The sequence below is a fragment of the Xenopus laevis genome, chromosome 2L (assembly GCF_017654675.1).
Source record: "Xenopus laevis strain J_2021 chromosome 2L, Xenopus_laevis_v10.1, whole genome shotgun sequence".
Lineage (NCBI taxonomy): Eukaryota > Metazoa > Chordata > Amphibia > Anura > Pipidae > Xenopus > Xenopus laevis.
In genome coordinates this window covers 8,198,862-8,212,429 of record NC_054373.1, presented here as the reverse complement: position 1 = coordinate 8,212,429, position 13,568 = coordinate 8,198,862, and the positions used below count along the sequence as shown (strand labels likewise).

At 39.1% G+C, this 13,568-nt stretch overlaps 2 protein-coding genes across 2 annotated transcripts in view; both read right to left on the bottom strand.

Annotated features, from left to right (window-relative positions):
* Positions 1-4,502: 4,502 nt before the first annotated feature.
* On the bottom strand, positions 4,503-7,647 carry LOC121399802 (putative gastrointestinal growth factor xP1). The gene is made up of 4 exons (XM_041581453.1): positions 7,514-7,647; positions 6,894-7,040; positions 5,324-5,470; positions 4,503-4,714 (listed from the first exon to the last, which is right to left on the bottom strand). The coding sequence occupies exons 1-4, from the start codon at positions 7,593-7,595 to the stop codon at positions 4,707-4,709; spliced, it is 384 nt and encodes a 127-aa protein (XP_041437387.1). The 5' UTR covers positions 7,596-7,647; the 3' UTR covers positions 4,503-4,706.
* Positions 7,648-11,494: 3,847 nt separating this feature from the next.
* The window catches only part of tmprss3.L (transmembrane serine protease 3 L homeolog), a 56,726-nt gene continuing 54,652 nt past the window's right edge, over positions 11,495-13,568 (bottom strand). The window contains exon 13 of the mRNA XM_018245869.2: positions 11,495-11,806. Coding sequence (XP_018101358.1) covers positions 11,783-11,806 — 24 coding nt within the window. The 3' untranslated portion in view covers positions 11,495-11,782. The remainder of the gene's footprint in view (positions 11,807-13,568) is intronic.

Genomic DNA, 13,568 nt, shown 5'->3' with positions numbered 1-13,568 from the left:
GATCGCAATTTAAATCACGGGAGCACTGTGGGGGCAGGGTTGCGGCTGGGCGGCATGCCACCCCTACATTTTTGCCGCCCTAGTCCCGGGCCTATGTGGCCTCGCCACAATTCTGGGCCTGTGTAGTCCCACACCTCCTTTTAACTACAGCTCATTTGTAGCTTAATTACTTAACTGCCTGTAGCTTAGGTAGCTGCAGAACCCCTAATGGAGCAAGGAATGGAAGACCCACCCTGCTCTTCTCCGTTCACTACAGGGACCCATTATCCAACTTTTCCTGAGCTGGCCAAAATACTTGCTGCAGAAACATACATTTCCCCTGGAGTTTACTATTCACCAGCCTAATACTGATGAAATACACACAAAATAATTATCTTTTCATGGACACCTCTTACAAGGTGCAGGTTGCAATGGGTGTGCACCCGCTGATGATGCAATCTGCACCTTACTCTGTTTTGTTTTTTATTGTACGAGGTGCAGAGTACAACCAGGCCAGGGACAGATGTACTCCTAGTAGAAAATGACCCCAGATTTAAAGTGGGTGACAAACGCCCCATTTGCCTATACCCTTAAGAGACCCGGGTTCACTAATTGCACAACATACCAGTAATGAAATTATATTACCCCTTTATCTGCTCTTTGTGATCATAGTGACTACTTGTCATTAGAAGCCAAATTAAAGGAGAAGGAAAGGCCTTCCTCTAAAGTGAGTGATTGGACCTTTCCTTCTCCTTTAAAGAAGAAACATGTCTTCTATAAGAAGATTTAATCTAACAGATAGTCTTATGAAAATAGGTTATTTTTATAGATATTATTTTCCTTTAAAATTGTTGACGTTAAGCTATTTATTGGCTGACATGACCCAGCATGTTTGGGTGACCTTGGTTTGTGTGTGAGCTCAGTGCCTCATATCTGATTCCGAGGGATGGCACAACCAGCTATTCAACTTATCTGACCAAACCTAAAATTTTGTGTATCAGCTCATTGGTTTGAATCAAACGCAGAGCTGTCAACTTTATAACAGCAATGATGTAATAGGAAGTGATAGGAAGTGATGTCACAGGAAGTGGCATCAGGCACATGTGCAGAACCTCCCCTGAAGCTGCAGACATCACTGCAGTAGTCTGCGCATGTGCACATCTGATTTTTCGTTGCCATTGTTCAATATTGTCAGAATGCAGGAAAGTGATGGGAAAATCTGGTAAACCCTGATAAAATAGGGGGAGTTGACAGCTCTGCAAATATAAATGAGAGTCTGGTGTGAGCTCTGCGCAAAAAGTCCTTTTTAAAATGGATAATTAGCAGCACCAAGGCAGGTGTGGATCCACTCGTCCACGAAATGAATAAAAAGATTTCTAGGGTCGGTACGCTGATAATTCACTGTGAATCCACTGATACATAGATGTAAAAGGTTTGTTTAATAAAAACCTTTAATTAAACTTGAGTATAATTGACTACGTGATCCCCGGTCCCAGACCACGGCGCTAGCTCAAAAGGGGAACTACAGAACCGTTTCGCTACAAGAGATATTCCGCTACGAACTCTCCTAATCATCTGCGGCCGGCAAACATCAATTCCTGGGTAGAGATTACTACAGACAGCGGACTTCAAATTAATACGGCTCCTCGTACCTATGCAATTTGGTAAGCTCTATTACCCGCTAGGCTAGCCAGGAACTCTGGCAATACTTCACTATTGTAGTTTCTTTTCCATGTGTGCTCAATACAGGCCCTGTGATCTACGATGTGCGGTGTTAACACGGTGATAAGCAAATAACTAAGAGATCCTTGTAAGTAGATCCAGTTTTTTTGTATAATTATCCTAAAAGGAGCGTACTTCACTATATGATACGTTTTACATATAGGTATCAGTGGATTCACGGTTAATTATCAGCGCACCGACCCTAGAAAGCTCTGCAAATATAGTCAGTGAGCAGCTTATTCACATAATAAGACAAATAATAATCTGTCAAACATATCAGCAACATCTTACTGAATTTACACAAATTTACCAATTCTATGAACAATCAGTTTCCCTAATTATTTAAGCAGTGCAAATATTAAAGAGGATCTAATCCCAAACAAATTAAGTTACCTTGTGAGTATTTGCACAATTTACATGTATCCGTTTTTAGCAGGTTTTTCAGATTTTTGGCTCAGGTGACAGGACAGGATTTCCTGAGCGGACTAGGTCATAACTAGGTTTGCCACCTGGCCGGTATTTTACAGGCCCGGCCGCTGAAAATGATGGTTGATCCCCATGTTATTAATAGGGAATTAAGATAAATATATAGGAAGGTCACTGATATGATCCCAATGTTATTAATAGGGAATGAAGATAAATATATAGGAAGGGCAGTGATCCCGATGTTATTAATAGGGAATAAAGATAAATATATAGGAAGGTCAGTGATCCCAATGTTATTAATAGGGAATAAAGATAAATATATAGGAAGGTCAGTGATATGATCCCAATGTTATTAATAGGGAATAAAGATAAATATATAGGAAGGTCAGTGATCCCAATGTTATTAATAGGGAATAAAGATAAATATATAGGAAGGTCAGTGATATGATCCCAATGTTATTAATAGGGAAAAAAGATAAATATATAGGAAGGCCAGTATTTTTTTCCAGAAAAGGTGGAAACCCTAGTCCTAACCCCCAGGCATGAGCCAAGCTCTGGGGAGCTGCACGTCCCCAGTACTCCCTAGAAGCCTGCTTTGCAGCATGCCACCCCTAATATTTTGCCACCCTATGCCCGGGCCACTTTTCACCTTTAAAGAGTTGTTGAGCTTAAAGCCTGGTATTAGCAGTCTTAGGGTCTGGCCACACGAGCAGATTCGGGGAGATTAGTCGCACCAGCGACAAATCTCCTCTTCTTCGGGGCGACAATCTCCCCGAATTGCCTTCCCCCTGCCCTCCGCCAGATAAAATGAAAATCGCCTGGGGGAAGGGAAGGGATATTGTATAATTTAGTTGGCTATTAACTCAGATGCAGCTTACATTGTTATATCAATATTGATATAGAATTTTTGGCTTCCCAATATGCAATGCTAATACAGGCTTAAATATACTGTAGTTCCAGACTTTGTCTTCTACATCCCATTCCCAATGTAGTTCTTATTGATACTAAAGCTGCCAAATTCAATCTTCTGCTATTTCTGATTGGCCAAACCCCCCAGTAATGTCATATAGCCCCCTTGGCAAACCACCCCCACTACTGCTTTCCATTTCGGCAGAGGTTGTAGCACGTTTTTAGTTAAGGACCCCATTTGACTTAGAGTATTTGTTGAGGCCCCATTAGCTCACAACAGTGTTCCTAAAACAGCTAATATGTTCTCACCACAAATGTAACGCTAGTTAAACCAAATAATTGCTCTTGAGTAACATGTTGCTCACCAATCCTTTGGATGTTGCTTCCAGTGGCCCCAAAGCAGGTGCTTGTTTTTTAATTCCTGTCTTGGAGGCAAGTTGCAAAAACCATGTGTACTGTCAAAAGAAACCTCCTGTAGGCTACCATTCCACATGGGGCTACCAAATAGCTAATCACATCCCTTATTTGGTAAAACCAAGGAATTTTTTTCATGCTTGTGTTGCTCCCCAACTATTTTTACATTTGAATGTGGGTTATGGGTAAACAAGGTTTGGGGACCCCTGCCCTAGCCTTTCAAGCCAGGCTTCTATGTGCCTTGAGAAGAGCAAATAGGTAGTGATGGGCGAAATTTATCCCAAATTGTCCGCAAAATTTGCGAAATGGGCAAATAATTCCGACCCTGGCGACTTTTGATGCACATTAAAGTCAATGGGCATCAGTTTAGATGTCGCTGGCGTAGGCATTGTCGCATGCGAATTTTTGCAGCAATTTCACTAATTTATTTGCCACTAATTCATGCCGTTACTACAAATCAGCATTGTCCCCAAATCTTCCCCTAACTGGTCTTTAGGCTGAGCCTTTCAGGGGGGTCAGACCCACAATTTGTGAATCACTATTATAAGAGAATTATAATACAACAGGCAGACTATGGAAGGTGATAAAGAAGGATGTGTCCAGTGAGCCTGAATCAGTAACACCATCACGGCAGCTGGAGTAACAAAGCAATAAGAAAACAATAACATATTCACCAGGTGATATTGTCATATAGCAATTCAAACAGAAAATAATATTGTGCCAATAACTAAGGATGCACCAAATCCAGGATTAGGTTTGGTATGCGGCCAGGATTCGTCCATTTTCTGCAGGATTTAGATTTGGTCGAATCCTTGTGCCTGGCCGAACCAAATCCAAATCCTTAAAATCATGTGACTTTTCATCACAAAACAAGGAAGTAAAGATTTTTTTACCGACACTCAACTCTCTTTTTCCCTCCCTCTCACTGATTTGCATATGCAAATTAGGGTTTGGTTTTTGTCCGAATCTTTCACAAAGGATTCAGAGGTTTGGCCAGATCCAAAAAAGTGGATTCGGTGCATCCCTACCAATAATCCTTCAACAATTGTCTCTTTGATTCCATTTGCATTTTTATTACGCAAGTACCTGACTGTAACACATTTCGATACATAAAAAAAAAGTCCTTTCAAGGGGGAAAACTGATCAGGAAGAATTCAAGGGTCTGTAATATATAATGGATACGTTTGATTGAAGGTCTGTTCTTAGTTGCATTGCTCCACTGGCAAAAACTGTATTCTTCAGAAACTTCCATTTCCTTAGCAATCTGCAGAAGAACAAATATCTGTGTTATGCCATAAAGATGATCTTTCAACTAAAACCCAAGCTTTTCCGTAAACACATTTCTTCTTATAACATTAATCAATGTATCTGTAAGGACTGCCTTTATTTTTCAAAAACAGGGAGGCTCTTGATAAGGAAAAAGGAACTTTCTCTCCTTAAATTTCCACTTTTATGGAATACGGTATAGGTTGGGTTGTGCTATAATGGTCACATCTAATAAATGAACATCTTACGCATATAACTACAATACCACTTGAAGGTCAAACACACCAACCCCATATTTGACCCCATCCTAGAGTTATCTTTGATGGAGACACTGGCATACACCATAGGACTGCAACTAAATGGTCTGGTAAAACTACCACCAGAAGATGTGAAGGTTTGGCAATTACACCAAAAATGTTAACCTAATCATGTATCTTTTTATATTAGTTATATAGGGAAACAAGCTGGCAGATAGGGAGACGGTAGCTTTTATATGTTGGTGTAATCCACAAAAGCACAGATAAAAGTGTTTTTGGTGCAACAGATTCAGATAAGTGGGATATTTCATTGATAATAATGGGAAACCATTGGAGAGAAAACAATTTACCAGGAATTACACGAGGATTGAAGCACCATATGGCGTCTTGAATAGTATTGTCATAGCAGCATCCTTCTTTGGTGCATTCATCTGGTGTGATACCTGAATATCCACAGTTCACACGTGCCAATCGTCCCACAGAGCATTGGTCTTCAGCTACAAGGGAACAAAAAGCAATAAATTCAACCCATAACAACCAATGAGATGTTTTCTTGTGACTAATAAGTATTACCTGCGGATGAGTTACTAGACATTCTAACTTTCATACTTCATTATTATTAGGGAAGAACCATAACAGCAATAGGAAGTCCTCCCATATCTCAAAACTAGATTTGTATTGTAATTATTATGCTGTATTGTTGTAACTCATTGCAAAGTCAAGCACTTACTAGATGCTGCCTGTCCGCTGGCTGAGCTGATGGAGCCCACAATTAGGGCAATGGCCACCAAGCAGAAAACTTTGTGGTCCATTGCCGGCTTCTGAAGTAGGTCTTGCCTTGGAAATTTTAGTGGGAATGTGGGACCCCTAACACTGGGTCATTATATACTCCTGGCCGTGTTTGCTATCTACCATTAGATAAAACACTTGAAGCTGAGCCCAGAGAACTTTCAGGGTCCTACCCCTTAGCTATACAATGATTTCATGTGACAGAGCTTAGTCTTGGCTGGCTGGAGCTCTGGTACTGCCCAACAGCATTCAGTGAGTCATAATAATCTTCTTTTAGATCTCCTTGTACGGCCAAAATCAATACTGCATTTTGGAGCAGCCCAAATCTTTCCATAACTGAAACTGAGGGCACCAGAAAATGTGATGGTTTGGCAATTACACCAAAAATGTTAACCTAATCATGTATCTTTTTATTTTAGTTATATAGGGAAACAAGCTGGCAGATAGGGAGATGGTAGCTTTTATATGTTGGTGTAATCCACAAAGCACAGATAAAGGTGTTTTTGGTGCAACAGATTCAGATAAGTGGGATATTTCATTGATAATAATGGGAAACCATTGGAGAGTATTCCCATTCTTCTATCACTAGGGATGACCATGTATGCGGAAAAATGCTATCCTTTCATTTAACCTACAGTAAAGGCATGCAGGGTCGTCTGATCTCTGCTACATGTAGTCGCAAAAATTAGGGAGGGGTCTTAGATTTTTTTGGAGAACCCTGGTTAACAAAGTTATTGGAGCTCTTAATGAACAGGATCCCATAGTGACATGTCTATCATCAAATATTTCCCAGGCCCCTTAAGACTTTAATTCTAAAGGCAGAGATTTGTTGTCTCATGCAGCAACTGTTGTCTCGGGAATAAGGTGGGAGTCAACTGGGGTAAACAAGGGACTATAATAATTATTATAACGATAGAAAGCCAAAGGAGGTTTCCCTGTTCTGGAGAGTTTCATGTTCAGCTAGCCAAGAGCACAAGGATGTCAGACCACATCCATCTAATTGCTAGGACATGCCCCTAGAAAAGTGCAGCTTCCGCTTGTAAAGCTGGCATTCACATTTTTGGGCTGACTGCTGCTCTTGTATGACTCTTGTAATTAATATAATAAATAAGATAAAAGAAAACAATTTACCAGGAATTACACGAGGATTGAAGCACCATATGGCGTCATAAATAGTATTGTCAAAGCAGCATCCTTTTTTGGTGCATTCATCTGGTGTGATACCTGAATATCCACAGCTCACACGTGCCAATCGTTCCACAGAGCATTGCTCTTTAGCTACAAGGGAACAAAAAGCAATAAATTCAACCCATGACAACCAATGAGATGTTTTCTTGTGACTAATAAGTATTACCTGCGGATGAGTTACTAGACATTCTAACTTTCATACTTCATTATTATTAGGGAAGAACCATAACAGCAATAGGAAGTCCTCCCATATCTCAAAACTAGATTTGTATTGTAATTATTATGCTGTATTGTTGTTTCTCTCTTCAGCCCCTCCAGTCATTTTCTGCCATTATCCTGAAAATTAACATTTTCTCCAATCACCTAGGTTAATACAGACAGTGAACTTAGAAATCAAAAAGAGTTTCTGGCTGCAGACTGCAGAGGCACAGAACTAGACAGCGGAGGCTTTAAAATGAATACTAAAAGGGTTAATTGAAATGTTAAATTCCTCTTTAACATAACACTGGCACAGACTTCTGGGAGTTGTAGTCCAATAACTCATTGCAAAGTCAAGCACTTACTAGATTCTGCCTGTACGCTGGCTGAGCTGATGGAGCCCACAATTAGGGCAATGGCCACCAAGCAGAAAACCTTGTAGTCCATTGCAGGCTTCTGAAGTAGGTCTTGCCTTGGAAATTTTAGTGGAAATGTGGGAGCCCTAACACTGGGTCATTATATACTCCTGGCCGTGTTTGCTATCTACCATTAGATAAAACACTTGTGGCTGAGCCCAGAGAACTTTCAGGGTCCTACCCCTTAGCTATACAATGATTTCATGTGACAGAGCTTTGTTTTGGCTGGCTGGAGCTCTGGTACTGCCCAACAGCATTCAGTGAGTCATAATAATCTTCTTTTAGATCTCCTTGTACGGCCAAAGTCAATACTGCATTGTGGAGCAGCCCAAATCTTTCCATAACTGAAACTGCAAAGACTGCCCATCAAGGAGTGCACCAAAACATTTCAAGCACTACATTTCAGGATTGTAGAGGGTTAACCTAATCTGTAATCTAAATTTAGAACACCAAAAAAAAAACATCTTCAATAGAGGCCAGATCAACAGAAAGGCAACCAAAATTAGAGGCTTGAAGTGTGGCCAAACAGTCAGATGCAGCCAAAAAATAAAAACCATAAAGTCACCTTTCAGAAGGTAGGGGTGGTCAGAGCAGGGGTTGGAACATGTGCTGGATCAGGAAGAGGTTGAGGAGACAGGAGAAGCTGAGAAGGACTTTAGAATTAAACTAGAATTAGGAAGATTGCTAAAGACTGCAACATATGTACAAGGGGTCCTGTCATTAGAGTCTTTGGCAAAGTAAGATAATTTACAAAGCCTTGGGGAAGAAATACCTGGTCTCGCTCATATTAAACCAGCACATCATTCTGGACTACTGCTCAGCACCTTTTACTCCACCTAAAACTAGGAGAAGCATTGATCACAATTGCACTAGGTGCATGGTCCACCGCGGAAAAAATAATGCTGGAATTTTGAAAAAAAAGTCTATAAATTGTGGTTCTTCTGAGAACAAGAAAGGGTGGTTGGAATGTATCCCCTATAGCCAATTCATGAGAGATAAACAGAATTGCAGTAGGAAGGAACAATTTGAAGAACAGGTAGGTCTCTATAAAAAGATATTGCATAAAACAAATCATGTGTAAACCCCTGCTTCATGTAAATAAACCATTTTCATAATAATATACTTTTCTAGTAGTATGTGCCATTGGGTAATCATAAATAGAAAATTGCCATTTTAAAAAATAAGGGCCGCCCCCTGGGATCGTAGGATTGACTGTACTCACAAACATACCAACAAACCATACATGTTAGGTCACATGAGCCAATTAACAGACAGAGTTCTGTCTTTTGCTTCCACACTTCTTCCTGTTACAGTTAGAGCTGCAGTATTTCTGGTCAGGTGATCTCTTCCTGTTACAGTTAGAGCTGCAGTATTTCTGGTCAGGGGATCTCTTCCTGTTACAGTTAGAGCTGCAGTATTTCTGGTCAGGTGATCTCTGAGGCAGCACATAGACCATCACGAAATGGTGGCTCAAGGCAAGAGATGTAAAAGGGCAATATTTACTTAAATATATATTCCAGTTTGGTAAGATTCTTTAATATGCCACTTAATATGATATGAACTATCTGTTGCTTAAGTGTTTATTTTGGGGTTATAGTTTTCCTTTAAGGGAAGAATCATAGAGAAAGGATATAGGGAGACACATCAGGCGCCATTTTGGATTTTCAGAAAGAGGTATCTCTAAAGTGGAGACATCATGAAAAGGCTATCAAATCAAACACTAAGGTGGTTATTTACTAAGCTCCGAATACCAGAAATTCTCAGAAATCTGAAAAAATCTTGATTTTTGTGTTATAATAGGCTTTTAAAAAAATCCCAAATTTTTTGGAGTTTATTAAACCCCGAGGGCTAAAAAGCCCTAATATAAAAATACGGCATCTCAAACCTGTCGAAGTTGCATAAAAGTCAATGGGAACAGTCCCATTGATTTTTGGTTGTGTCGGGGTTGTCGTCCAATTTCACAATGTTTTCGGAGCTTTTGAGTGAAAAGTCAGAGAAATTCGGAGCTTTCGGGGAAAATTCACGAAAAAATCGCCAAAATCTGAGTTTTTCCCGCAAAGCAAATTTTCTGGAAAATGTAATAATAAATAAGCGTTAAAAACTGGAGCGGCTTGGATCGGAGTTTGTAGCAGCCGATATTGAGATAAATTCGGACCTTGATAAATAACCCCGTAAGTGACCTATCACTAAGGGATCGTGCCCAACTGTACCTTTGAGGAAAAACCAGAACAGTGAGATCAGTCCATTATTGGGGCGCACATGTAGCTGGAAAGATGAGGGTGTGGGGGACACCCCATTTAACCCCTTTGTAACCTTCTACATATATTAATTTAATGTAAAATAATAATAATTTTTTATGTAAAATAAAATGTGTATACCTTCAGAGTAACTTGGTCTCCAAATACACCTTTAATGAATTTCTTCTGAGAACATCTCCACAAGGAAGCTTACATACTACAAGGCTTTATGCATAAGCATGATCACTTAGTACCTAATCTGAGGGGGTTTAAAAAAATGTACTTCAAGTTTCTTCTTTCAGATTCCTCTTACCACTCCTGTACACGTTTACTGATATTTTAACATATTCAATATATGTAATAACAGTATCTTCCCTTCTCTTACTCACAGCTCTCTAATATAGTGCAAGTCTGTAATTAGAATGTCTTAACAATTTTGTAGGAAATGTGCTGATAGATTCGCCTGAGCGAAAATTTGCCTGCCACAATGGTGTGAAACTTCTCTAACGATGAACTCTACCAATTGTGAATTGTCCTCTACGTCTGTTATTAAATTGGTGATGTCCCTGCAGATCATATTTCTGACGAATTGTCACTAGCGATGGCTAGTCATGGGCGTATTTGCGACCTGCTTCTGCGTTTTGCAGATGGCGAATAAATTTGCAAATTTGCAGTGAAAATTTGCCCGGAGACTCAAAGGTTTTCCGACACCAGTGACAATTCCACCACCAGCAACAATTAGGGGCTGATTCACTATGGGTCGAATATTGAGGGTTAATTAACCCTCGATATTTGACTAGGAATTGAAATCCTTCGACTTTGAATATCGAAGTCAAAGGATTTAGCGCAGAAAATTCGATTGAACGATCAAAGGATTATTCCTTCTATCGAACGATTAAATCCTTCGAATGAAACGATTCGAAGGATTTTAATCCAACGATCGAAGGAATATCCTTTGATCAAAAAAACTTAGGAAAGCCTATGGGGACCTTCCCCATAGGCTAACATTGACTTCGGTAGTTTTTATCTGCCGAACTAGGGTTTTTTTTTTAAAGAGACAGTACTTCCACTATCGAATGGTCGAATAGTCGAACGATTTTTACTTCGAATCCTTAGATTCGAAGTCGTAGTCGAAGGTCGAAGTAGCCCATTCGATGGTCGAAGTAGCCCAAAAAAACCTTCGAAATTCGAAGTTTTTTTACATCGAATCGTTCACTCGAATTTAGTGAATCGGCCCCTTAAACAAATGCCCATTGACTTCAATGCGCGTCAAATTGTCACCGGCATCAGAATTGTCGTCGGCATCAATTTTAACACCCGCAAATTGACACTGGCATCCAAATTTGCGTTTCACAAATTTTTCGCTGTTTCGCAAATTTCGCAGGAAATTCACTAATGGAACAAATTCGCCTATCACTAGCGCCGGCCACTTCACCCATTGGTAAATTTGCCCCAAGTGAGGAAACTATTACTTTCTATAACATGTGATGTACAGGTCTATTTTAAAATGTCCAAAGGTTCCAGCTCCTGTTTTCTATATCTTATCTATTCAGTATCTCCAAATGGAAATTGGTTGAGTGACCTCACTTGTTTCTTATCTTCTATAGGATATGCAGATTTCTCAGTCATGCTCCGCTATATATATCTAAGATTGATTGGCTTAAAAGGAGCACAAATAGAATACAGCAACATTTTTATAAAAACAATCTTTATTATCTCTGACACCAATAACTGATTGCAGTCTGACTTTCAGTAATATAGAGAAATGACACTATTACAGAACACATACAGTACTAATGTTTAGCCAAAATATTCTTTTATACACGTTATTTCTCCCCAAAACTTTTCCGCCAATACTGGGACACTTGAATCAGTAGAATGTCCATTGAAGAGAAATTGAGTCGCATTTTTCTAAAAATAAAAATCTGCAGATGTTTAATAAATAGGCATTCCCTTGCAGACCACATTCAGTTTGGAAGAACTAATTCATTTTTCTTTCTTCTTTCTGAAAGAGAAAAACAATCATTTGTACATGGAGATATCAGAGTTTTAGATTTAAGCCATAAGTGGTTATTATCAAAGAACAAAGATTTTAGAACACAAAACTAGTTACAGAATTGCTGTGTTGTAGAAGAAGCTGAAGGTTAAAGACCATTCTGTTATTAGAATGTAGAATGTTTGCACAGAACAAGGAATACATCTGTTGTCTCATGTCACAAGTATTCCTAGTGCAAGGTTAAGAAAGACACTTATAGCCCCAAAAACACACCCATTGCACTGATACCATTCTGGACACTGTGCTAGCACAGCAAATGTACTTATTTGGACTGTACTTAGGTCAGGAAGAATTGTACTAAAATGGACAGAGATGCATAGTTATGTTAAACCAAGGACGATGATTGGATGTAAAGGGATCAGCCCCATGGAAGAAGAAATGGTTAAATAGTCATCTGTTATATTGCTTATTGTCCCCCAACATCCTCACGAGCTTTCAGGATGTGTGAGCTATTATTTAATACTCTGTATTGTAATACTCTGTATTAATGTATACCTCAAATAAAGCTGTCTGGTTAATTTCCTGAGAGAATCTGTTTGGTTCAAGTCAGGCCCAGGGGGAACTTCGGGGCCAGGCTCGATTTGAGTAAGTATTTATTTAAATCCAAGAGGGACTTACTCATCGTGGCTGAGAATCTTATATCCCTGGAGGACTATAGGAGCATAAATCCGACAGTACATATGTTTAGTTTAGGATTAGGTTTAGGGCTATGGTGATTCTATACTAATAATAGATGTATTATTTCTATAAATTGGCAACATATTCCTTAGAACTTTAAAACAGAAGGCTGTATACATGAAATACTGATTGATACAGAAGGGAAAGAGGCCCCTCTCATTAGAGCTTACAATCTAAAAGAAGACACAATGTGTTAATTACATTTATTTGTGTGTGTATATATATATATATATATATATATATATATATATATATATATATATATATATAGTCAACTACAAGAGGTCCTCTGCACTCAACCCATTATCAATATATTTAAGACAGAGACATTTTGTGCTACTGCTACTGAAAAATGCCTTACCCTTTAAACAACACAAGGATTGTTTGTCCATATATTGCAATATATTTAAGCTGGCCAACTACGTCAAAGTCATCCCATATCTGGCCAGTCCTATGCTCAATTTTCATCTGGTGATCCCACTGGTGTCTAATAAAAGGGCAGCCAAGTTTGGGAGTTTTACTTTGAAAGCAGCAAGTAAGTTGCAGGTAAAACTTAGTCCCTTTGTAAAATGTATAATGAAGCAATTGAATTCTTAATGAATCAGATGAAAATTGAGTGTAGGACTGGCCAGATATGGGATGACTTTGACGTAGTTGTTCAGCTTAAATATATTGCAATATATGGACAAACAATCCCTGTTTTGTTTAAAGGGTAAGGCATTTTTCAGTAGCAGTAGCACAAAATGTCTCTGTCTTAAATATATTGATAATGGGTTGAGTGCAGAGGACTCTTGTATTTGTCTATATGTATTTTGTGGTCACACCCTCATTGCACCCCCGCCTAATGGTTTTAAAAAATAGTGGTGAGCACAACTTTCCCTTGTTTGTTATATATATATATATATTGCTATTATCACTACAGAGGCCTGGACATGGACAGTGAGTTCTTCGATATACAGCTTACAGATACTGATGGGCGAGAATTCGCAAAATGCATAATCATTTTGATGGGCGTAAATTTTTGACGCAATCG

What these genes read in the sequence shown, in the direction of transcription:
- LOC121399802 (XM_041581453.1), bottom strand. Translation starts at nt 7,595, where the DNA reads ATGGACTACAAGGTTTTCTGCTTGGTGGCCATTGCCCTAATTGTGGGC. An exon ending in CAGCGTACAGGCAGAATCTA is followed by an intron (nt 7,041 to 7,513) that starts GTAAGTGCTTGA and finishes GTTCCCTTGTAG; the next exon opens with CTAAAGAGCAATGCTCTGTG. An exon ending in CAATCCTCGTGTAATTCCTG is followed by an intron (nt 5,471 to 6,893) that starts GTAAATTGTTTT and finishes GTTCCCTTGTAG; the next exon opens with CTGAAGACCAATGCTCTGTG.